At 38.6% G+C, this 21,905-nt stretch overlaps 1 protein-coding gene and 1 non-coding gene across 12 annotated transcripts in view; both read right to left on the minus strand.

Annotated features, from left to right (window-relative positions):
• Positions 1-21,905, minus strand: part of ZMYND11 (zinc finger MYND-type containing 11) — a 136,772-nt gene that overhangs the window by 65,599 nt on the left and 49,268 nt on the right. For all 11 annotated transcript variants that reach the window (XM_075550154.1, XM_075550151.1, XM_075550147.1 and 8 more), the window contains one exon: positions 18,172-18,306. In XM_075550154.1, coding sequence (XP_075406269.1) covers positions 18,172-18,287 — 116 coding nt within the window. In that variant the 5' untranslated portion in view covers positions 18,288-18,306. The remainder of the gene's footprint in view (positions 1-18,171; positions 18,307-21,905) is intronic.
• LOC142449714 (small nucleolar RNA SNORA48) lies at positions 3,404-3,547 on the minus strand. The gene has a single exon (XR_012784831.1). It is a non-coding gene; the product is annotated as a small nucleolar RNA SNORA48 (small nucleolar RNA).

Consider the following 21,905-nt stretch of genomic DNA (forward strand, 5'->3'; position numbering starts at 1 on the left):
ATTGGCTGACCGGGGCTGGATATCAAGATGGCTTAACCACAAAGGTACACCTGAGAAATGTCTGAGATGAGGAAAACGTTCTGTATCTCGGCAGAGGCAGTAGTTCTAAGAAGGTACTAACTTACACACGAAGAGGGGAATGGCTTCCTCAAATAAAGAAACGAAGCTAGTTAGTGGCAGAGCTGACTAGCATGTAGTCCCGTTGAACGATGGGAAGTTTTCTGTTAGGACAAACGGAGTGTATATAACCTACCTTCATTCAACATTCAGCAAATATCGTCCAATATTGTTGAGCATCATATGCCATTGGGTTATATCAATACACAAAACAAAATTATATGGACCCCCTACAGCTTACATTGTGGTGGGAACAGGTTGCAGGGTGTCAGGGCGGACATACAAAGAATCGAACCACTAATAGGAAATTAAACTACATGACATATTATAAGGGACTCCTAAAACTTACTCTCAAAGGGTTTTGACTCTAGAAGAGTTCTGAAGAAAAAGGCAGACCTACGATAGAATGAAAAGGCATGCTAGATTATTACCTTCCAATACACACACACACACACAAAACCATCCCAACACCCCCTCTACATGGGTTAAAGACTTAACTATGAAAGATTTAACTACAGTTTATTTTTTTTAATATACAAGATATCATTTTGACCTTAAAGACCTTTTAAATTTTCAAGAATCAGCAATAGTAATGACTTGATTACATTAAATTTTTCTTGAAAAAATACGCTATAAAAAAGTTAATAAACAGAATGAGACTGATCTGTACAATACATGAAAAATGTAACAGAATTAGTCTAGAATAAACAAGGCCTTCTGCAAATCCATAGACAAAGGCAAAAGCCACACGGGAAAGAAGTGAAGTTCACAGAAAGGCAAGACCCCAACCTGTAAGAAAGCCCAGAGCTGCTCACACCCAGATACAGAATGCAGATCAAGCGCTCTTCTAAGGGACAGAACCTGAGCAACGTAGCTCCAAGTATACGCAGATATGTGGAGAGACAAAGGCAAGTGAAAATGTAGAAGGGAGTGCCTTTCATTAAAAGTTAACCAATTAAGTATCTATGTTGTATGCTATGATCAAGCATTTCCCCCCCCCTGGATTTCTGCAAAAATGAATTCCTCATACCCATCAAAATGAGAAGGTTGTTAGTTGTGATTAGTAAAGCTTTGGAACATTTCAAGTAGAAGGAAATTGGAGATATTTTAAATTTTTATTCTAAGAAAATAATCCAGACCATGAAGAAAGGTTATAATTCAAGATCTTCAATAAACTTTTTAAAATGGGAGCATCCCAATTATCCAAGAATAGGACAATGGTAGCCAACAGAGAGATGATGATGCCCACAGGATTGTAGGAAAGCTACATGAGCTAATGAATAAAGACTACTTCGCCTGTGCCTAGTCTTATGTAGTAAGCTTTCATACAGGTGCCCCTCCTTATTTGTGATTTTTTTAAATCTGCGGATTCCATCATTTGTGATGGAAATATTCAGGAGGTAAAGAAAAACAAAAACTAACTGGTCAAAGCATGCCCTCGAAGGCCATGAAGAAATCTAAAGCGCAACAGCATTTTACATTGTGTTAAATATTATAAGTAATCTAGAGATTTATTTATTTATTTGTACAGTTCCTGGTTTTTAATCAGGGTTCAGAGGGATCTATGCTTGTCCAGGAGTACGGTCTCCACGGCTGCCTGTGATGGGCAGCGAGTGAAGGGCGGTTGTCAGGCTGCAGGCAGGAGCGACTCCCTGGATACTGCACTGGCTCCTGAGCGTTGCTACCCCAGCCTCGGCTCTCTGCCCACCTGCACTGTAGGCATCTAGAGATTATTTTAAAGCATACCAAAGGATGGCCATAACTTATATGCAAATATTATGTCATTTTATACAAGGGCCTTAAGCATCCAGGAAAGTTCTGGAACCAATCCCTGTGGATATGGAGGATCACAAATGACTCTGCTATGTTTTACTGACCCCTCTAGCCCTCACTTAATTATCTATATAACTGGGATATTTATGCAACTGGAAAACTCAAAAGTATGATAGTAGATGATAAATGGAGGCAAGAGTGGTTGAAGTCAGATACGCTAAGTCTTGGTGGTCCTCGAGCCTATTACACTGTCTGTGACCTTGGCCAGTTACTTAGCCTCTCTATACTAAGCCTGATCATTTGATTGCTCACAGTGCGGTTTATGTGGCTTATTATCCCCCTTTTCAGGGAAAAATAAATCACGCACCATGCCTTTGGCAATTAAAAACTTTGTACTGTGGCTCCTAATCCAAGATAAAGTGAAGACATCTGTTCTAGCACTCTAGCACCGCCCAGGAAGCAGCTCCATCCACTTTGGGAAACACGCCCACCCAGGCTTGCTGAGTGTCCACATCACTGCACCAGCACTGGGAAAGACGATACTGGTGCCAAAGAAAGACGATACTGTGCCTGGTGGACACAGGCTCGGGTAAGTTACCTGGTGGTTGTTAATACTATTAACTTTCATGGAAAAAAAGCCCATGTTCAGGGAAGAAAATGGTATATCCAGTTAGGGATAAGGTGATTGGGGGATAGCTTCAGTCGTTCAAGTGGATGCGGAATATACTTGTTTGTAGCTCCAGGCTACCGATTTAGATACAGAATTAATTAACATGTAAGTGAAGATTACATAAAGTTACACGCCAAAAAATGACCCAACGTGCTTCCTTTTGCTTTTTACAAATTTACCTAACTTTGTCTAATTACCAAGAAGTTTCTAGTAGTAGAATTAGATGAGCAACTTCCTTTATTGCTCTTTGTAATGTATCTTCTATGCTCCATAAGAGGCAGCCAGTGGTAAGGCACTCGGCTGCTAAAGCAAACGTTTGGTGCGTTGAAGGCACCAGCTGAGAGAAAGCGATAGAAGTTTGCTTCTGCAGCCTGGCAGCCTGGGGAACCCTGTGGGGCCTTCTGCTCTCTGCCGACACCTCTCTAAGAATTGGAGTCAACTCGGTGGCAATGGGTGTGCTGTTCCTTTTTTCTAAAATTTATGTTTTTAAATTATTTTTAATTGAAGTCATAGTTTCACCTTGTTCTTTCAGCATTTTATCTCTGGGTCTTCTTAGCTGAAGTTTGTCTGTTTTTACCAATAACAATAACTACACACACCACCTTAGATTGTAAGATTCTAAGTTTATTCTACAAAGAAGAATGTTATCCTTTTTTTTTTGCTTTTATCCCATAGTAAAGGAATGCTTGTTCATTTTCCTGTTAGACTACTAGATGAGAAAGCAAGAAAAGCAGCTAGAGCCATTGGAAAAGCAATAAACTGATATATGGCATAAGTAAAAATAAGAAATTTTATAAAGCATCACTGGCTCTTCTAAGAATTTTTATTTCATTTTTATTTATTTTATGTGCCATAGGCATGAAACAGCTCAGGCCAAAATCTAGGTATCAAGCTAGGATGAACAAAGGGCTGCCAATCTGCTCTGCCCCTGATGAATATAAGAGCACCACCACCAATCAGGCGTCTCTTTGCCCATAGCCAGGGGCTTCTTCTGAAAATTCTTGTACTACAAGGGCTATAATCATTGAGCCATTCATTAAAAAGATAAAAACAGGAACCTACTCTGTACCTAGCAGTATAATTGAAACTATAAAGCACAATATGAGCAAAATGTATGTATTTCTTTCAATTAAGTGTTATGGCTACTACATCCCAAATGATACCAGGGATGAAATTCCGTTTAAAACAGAGCAGGAAAATATGCTTTGAGAAAAAAGTGCACTAGTTGTTATTCTGACACCAACACTGGGAAGGAACTAGGCTAGCAAGAACAGGGGCTGAAGGAGAATGCAGCCATAGCACAGGCAGGAAATTACACGGCGAGAATCCAGGGCAGGGCAGGGCAGGGCAGAGTGGAGACACAAGAGAGATTTAAGAGGACTAACTGGAGATTTAAAAAATAGGTAAGTGCAATTATTTTTACCATTTCATATTCAGAAAACATTCACTATTCTACCTATAGAGCAAAATTCTCAATTCTAGCAATAGAGGCCCCTCCATTGTTTGACCCCAGCTGCCTTATCCCTTAAATAAAATCTTTCATGAAATTTCAAAATTATAATTTAAAAAATAGTTGCTGGAAATCTTAGGTTTGATTAAGTTCAATTCTAATAGGTAATTAAAGAAATTATGTATACCTAGTAGTAACTTCAAAGTCAACCTACCCATGAAGAGGACTTACACTTTGGACTTATGCATATCTGTGGCAACAGGCAGAATTCCAGGAGAACTCAGAAATCTCAATGTCAAACATGTCACAAGAGGTCAGATGTCACATTTTCTAACTGGGTCTGACCCTAAAGTAAGCAATATATGTAATTAATTAATGCCCTGACCTAAAATTTTAACTCGAAGGGGACTAATCTACCAACCCAATGTTTAATACTTTCCAATTATGCTACACATAAAGATGATCACTTCTAGAAACTCAGAACTGAAATAGCTCGGGAAGGAAATATAAAGATCATCTAGTTTAACTCCTCTTCCCAGCAGTCAACAAAAAATAAGCAGACCCTCCCTCCCTAAAGCATACCTACCTAGTCACTAGTACTAGTAGATTCTAGTAAGAAATCTACAGGAATTTCAAAGACCTACCTTTAAACTGTATTATTATTTAGAGTAACTATAAACTGTAGTACCATGTGACCATTACCTAAATTAGGTGTGGATAATCTGTTTGGAATAAAGTGAAGGAAATAATATATGTGAGTTACTTTTATTAAGGCTTAAAATATAGATGACATTTATAAAAATAACATGACAATGAGTTATGAATCACACTGGGACTCTTAGTGACTAAAAGTTTAAATTTCATGTCTATTATTGATTTTATTATTTTATGTTCTGTATCTTTTTTGCTCCTTGGTTTAAAACCTAAATATAGTAATTTATAATATGTGTGTTATATATAAATATTAAGGAACCAAATGTTTCATAAAGCTTTCATTTAATAAACATGTGAGAATTCTAATTTAGCTCTCTTTAGGTAAATCTAACTTAAAGCACTATATTTTCTTTTTTATGATAAAACGATCCATTTATAAATATAAACTTTTATATCAGAGGGCCATTTTAACCATGAATTAAAAATCAAACAATCTCATATATGTATTTCAAATAGACTATCATAATAACATTTTCCATAGCAGAATAATAGAAGTTGTTAGAGAAGTTTCTCTTCATTCTAATTAAAATATTCAATAAGTCTTAGTAGTGATTCTCTAATTTCTTACTACTATTTTGGACAAAAGTAACAGATTAACATAAAGCAAAATCACAGAGAGTAGTATAAAAGGGGGCTGGGGCTTAGGACTCCTTCCCTAAGCTCTAAGAACAACTAATGGAGATATTATAGCCATCACCCTTAAGTTAAAAATCACCAGAATTAAGTGAACAACACAGATAAAATCACCAATTTTCTTATAGAGATAAGGAAATTATTGTTATCAATCCTGAGTTTCACTATGAGGATGTAAGGTTTAAATGTTTTAAAAGTTCTAAATTCTACTCATAGAATTGAATGATCCTATGTTTTAAGATGATACTGATATTGGTTTTAATGTGTGGCTACTACCATAAATGAAAGCAAGGTAAAGTATTTCTATAAAACCATAGATACCTTCATTAAAAAGACAAATAGTGAAGCTACTAGTTCTTGACATATTGTCCCTCTAGTTCATAGGTTCCCAAACTTATTTGCCCACCATCCTCTTTTCAAAAAAAAAAAAAAATCACCCAGTGCTCACCTGGCCATTAAACGTTTGTTCTTTAGCCCATAATGCACACACAGTGCGGGTCGGTATCTGAGGAGCCCTGGTGGCAAACAGGGTTACTGGGCCTGCTGACAATGAAACCACAAGCCCCTGCTGTAGGGGAGGAGGCTTTCTACTTCCACAGAGCACGCTAGTCTCAGCAACCCACAGGCCAGTTCTCTCCTGCCCTATAATACCACTATGAGTTGGAATATATTCGATGACAGTTACGTTTTTGATATGGAGACTAAGATAGTGTATTTACCAAGAACATTTTCTGCATCTATCCACTGATCAGAGACATATTTAAACGTACAGGGGGAACACCCCCCTCCCCCGCCAAAAACAAACAAAACGGAGTCGAGCTGGGTGGAGCAGAGCTTTCATAGTACACTTTTTTTCCCCACTAGGTGAGCATCAAGCAACTTGCTCTGAGTTGGTGCACCCAGTGATGCTGTCAGCCATCCACACAGATGAGTCTTTAAAATGTTTCCAAGAATGGAATCAAAGATTTGACAAATGTGTTAAGTGTAATAGAGAGGACTTTGAAGATGATAAGGTTGTCTGGGGGGCGGGGGGTGGGGGACCAAATATAGAGCGTTGGGGAAAATTTTCCAGTTTTTTTAATTCATACTTTGGAATTACAGGATTCTTGGTGGTGCAGTAGGTTATACATTGGACTGTCAACTGCAAAGATAGCAGTTTGACTCCACCAGGAGCCCTGGTGGTGTACTGGTTATAGTTGGCCTGCTATTCACAAGGTCTGCAGTTCGAACTCACACATTGCCCCATTGGAGAAAGACAGGGTTTTCTATTCCCATAAATCGTTACAGTCTCATATGGGCCTGCTTGATGCATGACCTCATAAAGAGATCAGGAAAGATATGTGTACTTTAGCTGAATGTGTCAAAGAAACTACGTGGTGCCTGGCTATCAGAAAAAAATAGCATCTGGGTCCTTAAAGACTGTCTTCAAACAAGTAGCCATCTAAGTGAGGTGTCAATTCAGTTCACATGGAAGAAGCACAACAGCCTGTGTGATCCAAGGATTGTAAATACTATAATCCAAATTGGAAGGAGGGAATGGTTAAACAGTGAACACTCGGTTTCCACCAGGCTGTGGATGACACGGGAAGCTCAAAACCCATTTGCAGAGTCCACAGAGATTAAGACTTAGTTGAATCCACTCTGACCATAGTAGATGGATGTGCACAGCCTTGCTATCAGAGAGCATAACAAAGTCAATTGTGGCAGATATAGTTAGAATAAACTGTAATATCATTTGATTTCCCTTGACCCATTTAAAAATTGTTTCAGTTAAAAAAAAAGTGAGGGGTAAAATACTTGTGGAATAAGTCTCTTTTGACCATAGACCATGATGGCAATAGGCCTGTAATCATGCTTTTCTATAAATCGTTTCTGCTCATGTAAAGATGTATAGCCTCAGAAACCCAAAAGGTTAGTTCTACTTTAGCCCATAGGGTTGCTGTCAGTTGGGATCAACTTGATGGCAGTGGGTTTGGTTGTTTGCAAATAACTGGTACATATATAAACATAAGAAACCTTGGTGGTATAATGAGATAACTGCAAGGTACATAGTTCGAACCCACCAGTTACTCCATGGGAGATAGGATAGGCTTTCTGCTCCCATTAAGATTTAAAGCTCCAGGAAACCAAAGGGGGGGGGGGGAAGGTTCTATGCATTTTGGGGTTGCTATGAGTCAGAATCAACTCGATTGTAGTGGGTTAGGTTTTGTTTTATGTATGAAATGTATCCTAGTAGCATTACCTTTTGAATTTCCCTTGTACAAACCTGGCGACCATTTCTTGGATTAGCCCCTAGCAGGCAAAATTACTGAGTTCTCTGAACCTTCAAAACCAATCAGCCTAAGCCTCCTTTCAGAACAGAGCCCCATGCAGTAGAGAAGTTAGTAGGAAAAGAATTGCCGTAGACTACAGGAGTCAGGTCCACAAGCCCATCAACGTGAGGACAACAGGTATAAAAAGAAAAGAAAACTTGTGCTATAAAACTATATGGGAAAAAAAGAGACAATATTTCAAGAAATATTTTAGCACTTTATAAAAATGTCTTAAGAGTTTGGAAACAAAAGTCTAAAAAGACTATCCTGAATCACCCCTCTCTGAAACAAATTCAGAGAAACTGACTTTGTATCAAGATGACTAATGAAAAAGTAGCATGTTTGAAGGAGCCTACTACCATCATTACAGTGAAAGCATGCCACAAAGGCATGCCTACAAAATGATTAAAATGACAGCTTAGCCTAAAAACAAAACAAAAAAGGACACTAACCAAAACTCAAAGTAGATATACAAAATCTAGAAAGAAGTTAATATTACACATAAATGAAAAATCATTTCAGAAATGAAATCAAAATCAGATTTAACACATAACTGATTTTATCATAAGATAGACGTTGCAGGGAAAAAAAAGAGGACCTGATGCAGAGGGCTTAAGTGGGGAGCAAATGCTTTGAGAGTGATTAGGGCAAAGAATGGACGGATGTGCTTTATAAAATTGATGTATGTATATGTGTGGATTGTGATAAGATTTGGATGAGCCCCTAATAAAATGTAAAAAAAAAAAAGAAAATGATTAGGGCAAAGAATGTACAGATGTGCTTTGTACAATTGATGTATGTATATGTATGGATTGTGATGAGTTGTATGAGCCCCCAATAAAATGATTTAAAAAAAGATAGACATTGCTAAGAGGGAATTATTAAAATCAAAAAGGAATCAAGATAAAAATTGATAGAAAGTCCCAAATTTAGAAGATAAAAATAATATATCCACTTTAGTATAGAGAAAACTCCAAAAAATAAAAATGCTAGAGTTTATAGATGATTTTTTACAGTAAAATGCTCAAGATACAAAAATACATGTTAATGGCCCACTGAGTACATGAGAAAAACAGCCTTGAATGAGCAACAAGACATTATAATAACATGATTGGATTTTAAAGAAGGGAAAACATTTTGTGAGAATCCAGCCAAAGACACAAAATCACAACAGAAATAAGATCAGGTTGTCATGAGGTTTTTCAACAGTAATGTTTTATCTTAAATGTGTCATAGATTTAGATATCCAAAGAAAGAAACATAAGGTCCTTATATTCAGCCCAAATGACTTTTTTAAGTGAAAAGCCTGCATAGCAACTGTTATCTAAAGCAAGAACTCAGGAAAATTAGTTACTATAAAGCTTATTAGACAATGATCTTTAGATGTCACATAAGGACTAATTTATGGGTAAGCATAAAGTGTACACTTGCAGAAGTAAGGCTAACTGAGGGGTGTAAGGAAAAGAGTACCATACCTCTCTTACAGACTTATCTTGCTATGCCACATTCCACATTTACGCCAACTGTGAAAAAAGTCCCAGGTAGTACCTCTAATAGTCTGGGCCCTACAGAGTCACAGCTGGGCCAGAGATGCCTCCACAGGCTACTCAAATGATACCAGAGGCCCTTGGGGATGACCAAGGCCACTCAAGTACAGCAGCCAAATAGCTCTCGGATACCTTCCCCTACTCATCCATACTGTCCTGGAATTTCCCCCTGAGAACGCAAGTGGCAAGTGGGATGTGTGGGCAGCGAGGTTAGTGCTTGAGAGGTGTGGAGTAGGCGAGGAAAGTGGGGAGCAAAAGAGAGAGATGGGATGAACAAGGCTTATGAAAATGGGTCAGACTTTGGACAACCAAAGTGGGTGCTGAGAGGTGGTACCCACCACACTCCACAATCCCCATGGTCTCTGCAGTGGTGAGAATTCCATGGTAGGGATGGAGAACCTACCCTACTCCATGAACTGTGGTGGGAGGGCTTGATGGGTAGGGAGGGATGGGTTGGGAGAAGGATGCTCCGGGCTCTCACAAAATGCTAATTTTCCATGCAGTCTGGTCTTTGGAACATAACCATGTTGATAAGTAAAGATTCTCAAAACTCCCTACCATCAAGTCAATGCTGTGTTCTAGCAAACCTATGGGGGCAGTTGTACCCTATAGTTTAGATATAGTTTCCAAGACTATCTCTTTATGGAGTGGAAAGCCTCCCCTTTCTCCTGAAGATCAGCTGGTGCTTTTGAACTGCTGTCCTTTTGAGTGACACCCCAGTTCATAACCACGGCACCAGCAGGGCTCCTTAAGTCAAGATTAGGTGTATAATATGTCATTGCTAGAGACATTGAGAGGAGCCCTGGTGGTGTCGTGGTTATGCATTGGACTATGATCCGCATGGTTAGCAGCAGTTTGAAACCACCTCCCGTGGGATAAAGACTGAGCTTTATACTCCTGTAAACAGTTACAGTCTGGGCAACCCCCTGGGGAGTTGCAATGAGTCAGCAGTGAGTTTGGCTTTGGGAATATACTTTGACAAATTAGCGTCAGTAACAGCAACAATAACAAAAATCCACCGCCAACAAGTCCATTCCAACTCATGGTTACCCTATGTAACTGTTCTGTGGGGTTTCCATAGGGTAACTGCTCCAAAGGGTTTCTTGACAGGAGCAGAGGGTCACATCTGTTCCCTGTGAAAGTGCTGGTGGGGTTGAGCTACCAGCCTTTTGGCTGGCAGCTCAATGTTTTAACCACTGCTTCTCCAGGGTTCCTCAGCATCAGCACAATTGGTTTAACTGCATGGGGGGAGATTCAGTTATTTCTATGAAGCACATATTTCCACGGCCATAGTGTAGTATTTTTCTCAGTTTGTATATAAAACTAGATAAAGCAACTGAATAATTATATGATAATCTAAAATTTTACCATTCACGGTGTCCCTGACAACTGTCAGTGTGGAAGGAAGAAGGTAGAGCGTCTGGGACAGTGGAGCGTCATAAATGCTATACACTTCAACGAAAACATCAGAGTGAACACATGAGCTAGTTCATCTTTAGAAAGTATGTGTTTTTCCTCAATCTGTCCAGTGAAAAGACCTCCAAAGAGATACCAACCAAGTAACATTAGCAACTGTAAAATATTCTGAAAATATCTCCATTAAAAAACTTAAGGGCCCTTGGAGAAAGCAATGGTTTCATGTCTGGAACAAGATCTGTCCCAGTTGATCCTGAAACATCTAAACATATAAAAAGAAAGAAAATTTTAAAACACTAGAATCATGTCACAAAAGAATGTTGGAAAAATGTAAACACCGATTAGGGCTACAGTGAAACTCGTGATAGCTGAATAAAACCTGATGTTTCCGGGGCTTGTAAAATTTCCACCCTGCGCACAGAGCAGTCCTACCACTTACCAATCACTAATGTTAGTGGAAAACATTTATATTCCTTCTTTGACACATTTCTGTCTTATACAGGTCCCAGCTTTCATGTATTTAGATGCATGAATTACAAATGACACTTTAAAAACATGGCCACTGTTCTCAAAAACTTAAAACTCACTGCCATCAAGTTGATGCCAACTCATAGAACACTATAAAACAGGGTAGAACTGCCCCTGTGAGTGTCGGAGACTGGAACTCTTTATGGGAGTAGAAAGTCCCAGCTTTCTACCATGGAGTAGCTTGTGGTTTCAAACTGTTAATCTTGCAGTTAGCAGCCCATCGCTAACCACTAATTACCAGGGTTCCTTAGAGGATTCTCTTTTGAAAAATAGTAAATAAAAGGAAAGATTCAAACATATTTTCTAATGAACCACATCAGAGGGTGAACAAATAGTAGATGCTGGGAAGTTTTTTCTTTATAAAAGCGCTGCAGCTGAAAAAAGATCAGATAAAACTGGACAATCACTCTCCTTTGATCTAAGGAGACCCCACTGCCACTAAGGAACACTTTGATCAAAGATTCTCTCGGAAACTCCTCATCAAAAGAGGGGTAAGGTAGACCAGAATTTCAAGTTTTCAAGAATTTCAGATTCTCAGGACCAATGGGCTGCATAAATCATTAAAACTATGGTCCTGAGATAATCTTTAAACCTGAAACCCCAAGTCAAAAATATTCCCCATGATGGCTTCCTAAAACCAAATACTAGTTAACTACGAAAGAAGGCTTGCCTTAGGGAGCATGCTCCTTTTAACAAGTATCTAGCTACATGGGATCAATGGTTGAAAGATGAGGTAGTCTGATTCTGTAGAGATTTACAGTCTTGGAAACCCACAGGGGCAGTTCTACTCTGTCTTATAGGATCACTGAGTCTGAATCTGTTTGTTGGTAGTGGTTCTTTATATGGGATCAAACTGACAAGAAGTATAAAGATCAGGTAGGAAATGAAGGGACACGGAGTTCATGTTAATGTGGGGAAAACACTCAGAAAAGGAGAATGAAAACGGCTGTATCGCTACAATAATGCAATTAATGTCACTGCATGACGCATGTAGCCATTTCCAATCCTCGCCAACTTCCTGGGTCTGAACACTGAGCCCAGTGGGTGCTGACATTACAAAAGGAGCAACAATAAGAGCTGTGCGGCTCCCGAGGAAAGAGCGCCTCACCACCTATTAGGCGGTGCTGTCCTCACCCCGGGCACCTAGTTCCACCAATCAATTTTGATATAGTACAGATGGCTTAGCAACAAGGAAAATTAGGCCACCGGGATATCATTGGCAAAACCCAGAACCATGGAAAACCACCAAACAAATGACTCCTGTTTCTCCAACACACAAAATTGCAAAGAAACAAGCAAACAATACATGAATGAGAAATCTATAGATTAAAAGAGGACTTAAAAATGCCCCAAATTGAAACAAACGGAACTAAAACACCATGAGAGAAACTAATATTTAGAATGCACCAGGATTCCAAATACTATAAAGAACCAGTCACTGAAAATCAAAATCTGTGACTAGATGATCAAGTGTGTGCAGCCTTTTCCTAAATAAGCGTCACTCACTAGGTGAAATATAGAATTAAAGTTAATGATTATTTTCTTAATAATCTAGTAACAGAAAGCAGTCCTAGTGGTGTAGTGAATTACTTGCTCAACTGATAACCATAAGGTCAGCAGTTCAAAACCAATAGCTACTCCATGGGAAAGAAATGAGGCTTTCTAAAAAAAAAGGAAAAAAAAGAAATGAGGCTTTCTGTTCCCATAAATATGTACAACCTTGGAAGCACAAAGGGGTTCTATGTCCGATAGGGTATCTGTGAGTCAGAAGTGTCTTGCTAGCAGTGAGTTTGGTTTAGCATGACTAATGATTGCAAGCATCTCTTCATGGGTTTATCAGCCACCTAAATGTAGGTGTTAGTGAAGTCTCTGTTCATGTCCTTTGCCCATTTTTAAATTAATTGTCTTCTTATTGTAGAAGTATTTCTATAAATTTCTATAAATTTTAGGAGCTTAAACCATTCTCAGGTATTTCTTTACAGAAAACTTTTCTCTAGTCATTATTTTCTCTTTTGGTGACATTTTGATGAGCTATAAGCATTTGATTGTTAGGAATTCCTAGTTATCTAGTTTATATTCTACTGTTAGTACATTTTTACTTATGTTTGACATTTTATTTTATGGGATAAGGGTGCTAACTTTGTTGCTACTTTTTTCCATGAACTTTATACTTTGAAGTAAAAGACTTAGACACATTTTAAACAAGTTTTTGTGTATCATGTGAGGTATGGATCCTGTGTCATTATTTTGCAAGTGGATATATTTGTTATATCCACAGAGACGATATCTACCATGGGATGGACTTCAGCTCTTTCTAATTCCAGCTGTCCATGGCTAGATGGATTCCTTTCTGTATTCTTGGTTCTCTTCCACTGATCTGTGTGTCTGCAGTTCTGGGACGAGCTGTCTTGACTACTGTGACTGTGAATGAAGTCTTGACAGGACTTGCTCTGGGAGGTGGTGGTCTTAGGAGCCATGTTTTCATTATGTTAAATCTGTCCCTAATTCCCACTGATGATTTACATTTAGATCTTTAATCCATCTTGAGTTCCTTTTCATATTCCAGGGCAGGTTTGTGTCCTCCTCGTCCCTTCTTCTGTCACAGCTTGGTCTTATCAGTGGATCCTCTGTGCGTATCTCTTCTTCTCAAGCTACTCTCTTAATTTTTTCTGTCTTGGGTTTGGAAGCTTGTTTATGACAGGCCTCGGCGACTTTCTTTTGGGTCTATGAACTTCTTGGGTGGAAAACCAACTTGTCTTTCACGAGTAGGGACATTTTGTGCCAGTGAACTTTCAAAAAAACCTTTGTCCTACCAGAGGAGGGAGGGGAGGGGAGGGGAGGACTGGAAGGGAGTGACCAAGAGCAAGGTAACTGAGAGGAATTACTGAATCCAGAATGAAGGCTAAACATGGTAATGGGTAGGGAGGAAAGCGAAAGGAAATAGAGGAAAGGAGTAGGAGGCAAAGTGCATACAGAGAAGCCTAAATACAGACATGTACATATGTAAATATATTTATGATTATGGGGGCAATAGATTTATATGCATATATTTATAGCCTCCTCATGCATAATCCCCCAATACAATAGCACCTCGCCCTGCTAAACAGTCACTGCAGGATACCCATCTTCCCGACATGATCACTGAAGACAGACGTGTGTGTAAGCAAATGTGGTGAAGAAAGCTGATGGTGCCCGGCTGTCAAAAAGTTATAGCATCTGGGGTTTTAAAGGCTTGAAGGCAAATAAGCGGCCATCTAGCTCAGAAGCAACAATGCCCACAGAGAAGAAGCACATGGCCTAAGCGAATACAAGGTGTTGAATGGACCATGTAGCAGATACAAAGGAACAAAAACAATCATTGTGTGATCACCTTCCTCACATAATCGCTGAAGACGAAAGTGTGCATAAGCAAGTGTGGTGAAGAAGGTTGATGGTGCCCGGCTACTGAGAGATATAGCGTCTGGGGACTTAAAGGCTTGAAAGCAAACAAGCGGCCATGTAGCCCAGAAGCAACCGAGCCCACACTGAAGCAGCATACCAACATAGGTGACCGTGAAGGACAGAGGAGACCAAGTCTCCAACAACAAAGGTGAGGTGGTGGTGAGAATCACATCACCGTGAAAGAGGGGGAGTGCATGATGGGGACCCAATGCCTACCTGTAGACAGCTGGACACCCCTTCCAGAGGGGTAGTGAGGAGGAGATGGGCCACTCAGGGTTCAGTGTAACAACAATGAAACTCAAAACCTTCCTCTAGTTCCTGAACGCTTCCTCCCCTCCCAATCATCATGACCCCAATTCTACCTTGCCTTGTGGACCTGGTTATACCAGAGGATGTACAGCGGTGCAGTGGGGATCTGGAGGCACAGGGAATCTAGGACAGATGAACCCCTCAACACCAGCGGTGGGAGTGGTGACACCAGGAGGGAAGGGCATGTAGAAAGGGAGAACCGATCTCGGAGATCTATGTGTAACCTCCTCTCTGGGAGATGGGCAATGGGGAGGTGGGTGAGGGGAGACGCCGGGGAGTGTAAGATAAGATATAATAATTATTTATAAACTACCAAGGGACCAGGGGTGGGATTGGGGAGGGAGTGGGATGGGGGGAAAAAAGGGAAACCGAGCTGATTCCAGGAACCCAAGTGGAAGGTGAATTATGAGAATGACGAGTGCAACGAATGTATAAGGGTGCTTTGCTCAATTGATGTATGTACACATTGTGATAAGAGCCTTATGAGCCCCAATAAAAAGATTTTATAAAAAAGAATATAAACAAAATATAAATTTAAAAAAAGAAGTAAAAAAAAAGAAATATTTCCCACAGTGAACTAAAACTCTAAATATTATTTAATGTGATTAAATGAATCTCCATAAACTGTCACCTTACCTGTGAAATGTAATACTCAAAAATGTTATTCCTTTGAAAAAAGTAAAATATATTTTCTCATCATCAAAACAAAAACAAAAAAAACCCTTTGTCCTTTTGTGTTTATTTTCTTCCTGTTCTGGAATTCTAGTCATACTTAAGATTTTTTTTATATACCTCTTGATAGTATCCTTTGTAACACTTAGTCTTTCTATACTTTTCATCATTCCCTTTTTCTGAAACTAATTTGTTTGAGGACAAATTAGTAGCAAGATACTTGTTTTCTATTTCACTCATTCTCGTCTTAAGTATTTCCCTTGAGTTGTTATTGATATTTTATTGTTAGTCTTCTAGGTTTTAAAAAGTCTAAAATAATGGTTAAGTGTTCGGTTACTAACTTTAGTGTTAGCACAGTTTAAACCTACCAGCAATTCTGCAGGAGAAAGATGAGGCTCTTTGCTCCAGTAACTATGCACAGTTTGGGAATTCCTTTGGCACAGTTCTATTTTATTCTACAGGCTTATTATGAATTGAATCACTTGACAGCATCCCTAGTCCTTCTCCTGTTCCTGCCTTGTAATTTTTTTCACTAAAATACTGGTAAGGGAAGAAATATAAAAGACGCCATTTGGTTTCTTATTAATACAAGCAAAAAAAATTTGTCAAGTGATAATAATCTCACTATGTAAATGAGATTTTGCAAATTATCTGTTTACAAATAATTTTACAGATGTTTTACATTGTATAGATAGCATCTTAAATGTTGGAAAGCATTTTTATAGGCATAAAGAAATTCTGTGTAAATTACTGAAAAGTTTCAATCAGAAATTAGAGGTTTAGTTTCATTCTATTTTAGTAACAAATATGAGGGTAAGTAAAAAGTATTACTATAAAATTATGCAAACTTTATTAAATAGACATACCAAAGTATGAAACTATTGCTTCTCAACATAGCCTCCATTTAGGCCTGTACACTTCTGAGGGTGCTGTGTCCAGGTCTCTAACCCTTCTGAACCCTGACTTACATCATGTCACCATGGCGATCTTTTCTTTTTCACCCACAAGGGACTCCAATTGGTTCCCTCCCTCTCAATGTTCTTTGAGTTTTAGACACAAAAAGAAATGTAAAACCAAGATCCGGACTGCAGCGTGGAGGGGAAAGGTTTCCCAGGGAAACTGCCATGGGCCATTCCTTGCTTCCCTCGACGAATGAACAGGTACACTGTCAATGTAGGAAAGTAATAGTGCAACTTTCCAGGCCTTTTCCCCATCAATGCAGTCCCCATTTCCTTAAAACTTCTCTATAATCTTAAAACTTCTTCCAGCTCCTGTAATCATACTGTGGCCTTTTAGAAAATCTATCAGGATGATCCCTTGGAAATTCCACAAAGTCTCCAAAACCTGTTGGTCACCGAATTGGACTGGCCCAGGAGATTTCCCCCTTGGACGCCACAGTTTTGACTGGCCCTTTTTTAAAGGAATTCTAAGAAGACGAAGACAATATTACTGAGAACTTTTCTGCAGTGATCCATGGACTGATATGCAAGTTTGAAGTTTGTTTGGAACAAATCTCTACAAGTATGAACCTAAAACCCTAGTAACAATACTTTTGACTTCCCATTGTATTAACAAATAAAGTTCCCATTTTAGTTCCCTTTATATGCTGTCCAGTGGACTTTTGATTCATACTGGCCCCATGGACAGAGCCGAACTGCTTCCACAGAGTTGATAGGCTGAAATCTTTACGGGAAGACGCCCGGGTGGGCACAGTGGGTTATCCTCCCAGCTACTAACAACAGTCAGCAGCGGCTACTAGGGAGAAGGGTGAGGCTTTAACAGCCTCTGAAGCCTTAGGGAGCAGTTAGACTCTGCCATATGGGGTTACTATGAGTCAGAACTGAATTGATGGCAGTTGGTTTTAGCTTTGGTTTAATGTGTATGGGATCAGATTACCACAGTTTTCTCCTGTGGAGCTGCTAGGCAGGTAGATCTGAACGGCCAACCTTTTGGTTACTAGTCAAATGCTTAGCCAGTATGCCAATAGTGTTCCTTTGTAATTATTATTCAGCATGTAAATAAAATTATTATAAAGTTTTATTTTCTTTCATCCTAAACCTTCTCTATCAAAACAGACTGATAATTGGTGTGGGGGATCGGGAGGGACACAGTACATTTTTTTAATGGAAAATTTATTTCCAATAACTTCTAAAATAGAATGAAATTGTTAAAAATTCTTAGTGAGCTATAAACTCGTAACACATTACTTATGTGCATACTATGCATGTCTTATATGGAAATAAATAATGAAAAGAAGATTGACTTTAGGTCATTTCATTAGCTAAAAGTAAATTATTTACAGCCTTTTTACTAAATGACTTTGAAATATAAACAAGGTTTTAGGAGTTAACATTTTCATTATTACAAGTGATGATAAATAATATGTATATTTTTATACTTATCCAGTATTTATTACCAAGCCTCTGGACAAAAGTTGATGGCAATGTTTCTGTAAGTACTATACGTAACCGCAAGGCAAAAGTGACAGTCCTTTTTAACGTATGATGACCAACATAATAAAGTATTTCTAGCCTACTTTTACTCAATGTCTTCTAAAACTTACAAATATTTTTATTTACATTTACTTACTTTGTAATACGGTCAATGTTGGCAATTTGCTTCTGGTTCCGTATAATCTCAATAGCAGCCCAGAGATGCTGGATAGCTTTTGTATCCGCCTGCCGTCTTTTTGTTAAACGTGCCATGACCTGTTTACTTCTTTAGCTGGAGTAATATATAAAAAAATAAGGAAAAGCATGATTATACATGAATTATCATCAAGATTAATAACATTATCAGAGCCTCTTACTTACTGGTGATAGTACCAATTTAATATTGCTAATATTTTGCTTAATATTCTACCATCCATATACTCATTACTTCCTAAAACTTATTTCATTACTTCATAAAAGAATGGTATTTTAAAATAAAAAGCTAAGGTTTTCTCAAGCAGAACAAGTGGATAGTTTATTCTAACGTAAATACATTTTATATTCTATTCATATTTTATTTTATTCATTTATATTTTATTTTATTCTAAAGCGAATATAGCACATTAGAAAAATTCTGGTAGTTTGTATAATATGATAGAAAAATGCAGTGGAATCTTAATGTCCTAATTGTTGGAACTTTATTTTATTCATAGGGTTTTCAGGCTGTGACCTTTGGAAGAGTTCTAGACCTTTCTTCCAAGGCCCAGCAATCTCTCAGCAGTCAGTGAAATGTTTACTCCTGTGGGCAGCACAGGGACTCCTGTTTTACAATAGTTAAAACCCGTCACTCCAATTTCACTGCAAGCCAGTCCCCGCTCTGACTCCTAGCAACTCCGTAAGGCAGAGCAGTGATTTACAGTTTCCGATACTGTCCATCTTTAGGGGGACAGACAGCTTCATCTTTCACCCATGGAGTGGCTGGTAGGTTCGAACTGCTGACCGTGTGGCTAGCGGCCCAAAACATGTCCACAATGGCATGATGCTAACTATCCCTGCAGCCAGGGCTCCTTTCACATAATTATGGTTTAAGAATAAAATGTTATACATAGATATCGATAAGTGAAAGTACATTGCTTTTCTTGTGGAGAGTTTCTTTTGGGGTATCATTATTTGAAATGTTATTATAAATGTTTCAAGCTTTTATATTAGTTTTCATTTTCAGTGCTGTTTATTATTAAGGAGGATATTGCTGTTTTATTCAAATTTCAGTACTCTAGGTGACATGAAGAGAAAACAGCCACCACACTTTCATATAATTTCTCTGCAGCGACTGGGAAAACAGGAGGGGATTACTTATGTCTGTTCATGACCCTATTACTGGACCTGACCCACAACACATACAAGAGGCTGCACAGCTGAGACCCTTTTAATGCAGCATAGAGGGATTTGCCCAAATGTTATCTCGATCCTTTAAAGATTCACCACCAACTGACTGCCTCTTTCATCAAAAATTCCAGCATTTGGAACGAATGAAATATAGAAATAAAATTTCAGTCATTCTTACACACTTAAAAATAGACAATTGCTTGCTTTATAGAGTGCACTGTGTTAGACTCAATGTAATATTTAAAAATGTATAAACTGTGGCCCTTGCCAGAAAATATAAAATTGGCAACTGAAATTAGAAAGAGACAAGTAACCACGAACGTTATGCTCTGTATGCAATACAGCGGTTTAGAATACAGGCTACATCCATTCACAGGAAGGCAACACTACTTCTAGCTTAGGAAAATTTATACTGGAGTCTTTCATTTTGGCAGGATTTCTACTGCAAACAGTGTGAAGCTCCCCAAGCACAGAGAGAGGAATAGAGGAGCAGAGATTCTGAAGCTAGTAAAGTGGTGTTAATGCAAAGCTATTTTACCTTATCTTTATAATGATCAATACTGTTAGCATGTAATTCTAGCATGACAATGGACTGGTAACCACTTTAGCATCTCTCTTATCAGACATTTTCAACTCAATTGATAGGGGATTTTTATCACTGGATTTGAACTCTGATATACAGAAAGCAATGAATTTTTTAAATTGAAAAATGAAATTAGATGCATGATGCTTATTGGAAAATTTAAAAACATACCCAGTTTACAAAATAAACTGACTAACCAAATATATCTGAGAATAAACATGTTCCAGTTATATAATTAATATTCATGTACTTTTGAACTTTATTTGCTCCTGTAACAATGTACAAGAACATAAGGAGTGGTCTTTGTTTACAGGGTTCTTAAATAAATCAGTGACTACAGAAAAACAGAACGTAGCCACACCCTTTAAACCAGGAGTAGAGAACAGCTCTCCCACAGGGGCCTTATAAGGCATGAGAAATCATCAATACCAGCTAACTCACACGGCTCACCACAGAGAAGCAGTTTCCACTATTATATTCCAAAAACCCCACAGATTTACTGCCATTGAGTTGATGCCAACTCTGAGCAACCTTAAAGGGCAGGGTAGATAGAACTGCCCTTGTCAGTTTCTCCTCGGGTAACTTTATGGGAGTAGAAAGCCCCATTTTTCTCCCTCAGAGCGGCTGGTGGAGAAGTTAATAGTTTAGCGCAAACCATTTGGGCCTCCCCAAGAACATTACCAAAAAATACAGATTCATAAAACGAACAAATGAGTTGTTGACAACATTAATAAAAAAATTCTGCTCAGAGGAAAGAAATCATAGATTCCTGACATAATGACAGAGTAATTTCCATCAGACCCTTCCACTAGTAGCAATGATATAGTCTAGACAAAAATATTCTTTAAAACAACTTTCTGAAAGCAATAAAGAACAAGTGAAAATCGGCAAAAACTAGAAGAACTAAGGTCCGTGGAGGAAGGAGAACATTCCTGAAGACAACAGAAAGCATGTCCCAGTTTGTGTGGGACACGAGGTATTGCAGCTGAAAATGGTGATCTTGCGAGGCCAATGAGTCAGGAACCCGCCTACCATGAAAATCTCACAGGAAAGAAGCACCGAGGAGGGAACGCAGAATTGTTTGTGAAAATCTCCCTGACACCTTTGACCACTACACTGTGTGCAGGATCAGACTCCAAGGAACCTAGCAGAAAGAAAGAGGTAGAACACTAAAGTAATGAGTGAAGATTTCAGATGCTGTCCAGGAACTGAGCTTGGAGATCAAGTCCTGGCAAATTGAAGGGCTTGGTAAGTCAAGGTTTTTCAACCGAAGCCCAAATTAATACTTCTTTCATGTCTTACAATATATATCTTAGTTACATTAAACAATGACATACTGAAAAAAAAACTCAACAAAACTAATAGAAATCTTTAATTCGGTAACCAAACAGTTTTTCCTTTTTTTTAACTAAAACACATCTGAGATATAGGACAGATTCCTTCCTTTCCGTAAAAGTGGTTTCTTGAGGATTCTCCACAGGCTTGCAGTTTAACAAATAAAGTATATACAAAGTCTCCCAAGTGACTTTGGTAAAGCTCCAAATGACAATAACATTCTCTATTCCTCTAAATCAAGATTCAACAAAATCTTTTCAGTCTATATAGTGTCCTTGTTTGATATCATACAATCTCTATAGAAAAATAGGTTAAAGGAGAAAGCAAGTCAGGAAAGATGTAAAAAACAATACCAATGTCCACACATACACTCACTCACTGCCCTGAAGATGGTGCTGACTCAGCAACCCCATAGGACCAGTTAAGAACTGCCTGTGTGTTTCCGAGACTGTAACTGTATACAGGAATAGAAAGCCCCTTGTTGACACTCAGTGACCTAATGTAAGGTTTCTGAGACTAAATATTCCATGGGAATTGGCAGCCTCATCCTTCTGTGAGGCAGTTGGTGGATTTGAACCACAGATGCC

Source organism: Tenrec ecaudatus, chromosome 5 (genome assembly GCF_050624435.1).
Source record: "Tenrec ecaudatus isolate mTenEca1 chromosome 5, mTenEca1.hap1, whole genome shotgun sequence".
NCBI lineage: Eukaryota > Metazoa > Chordata > Mammalia > Afrosoricida > Tenrecidae > Tenrec > Tenrec ecaudatus.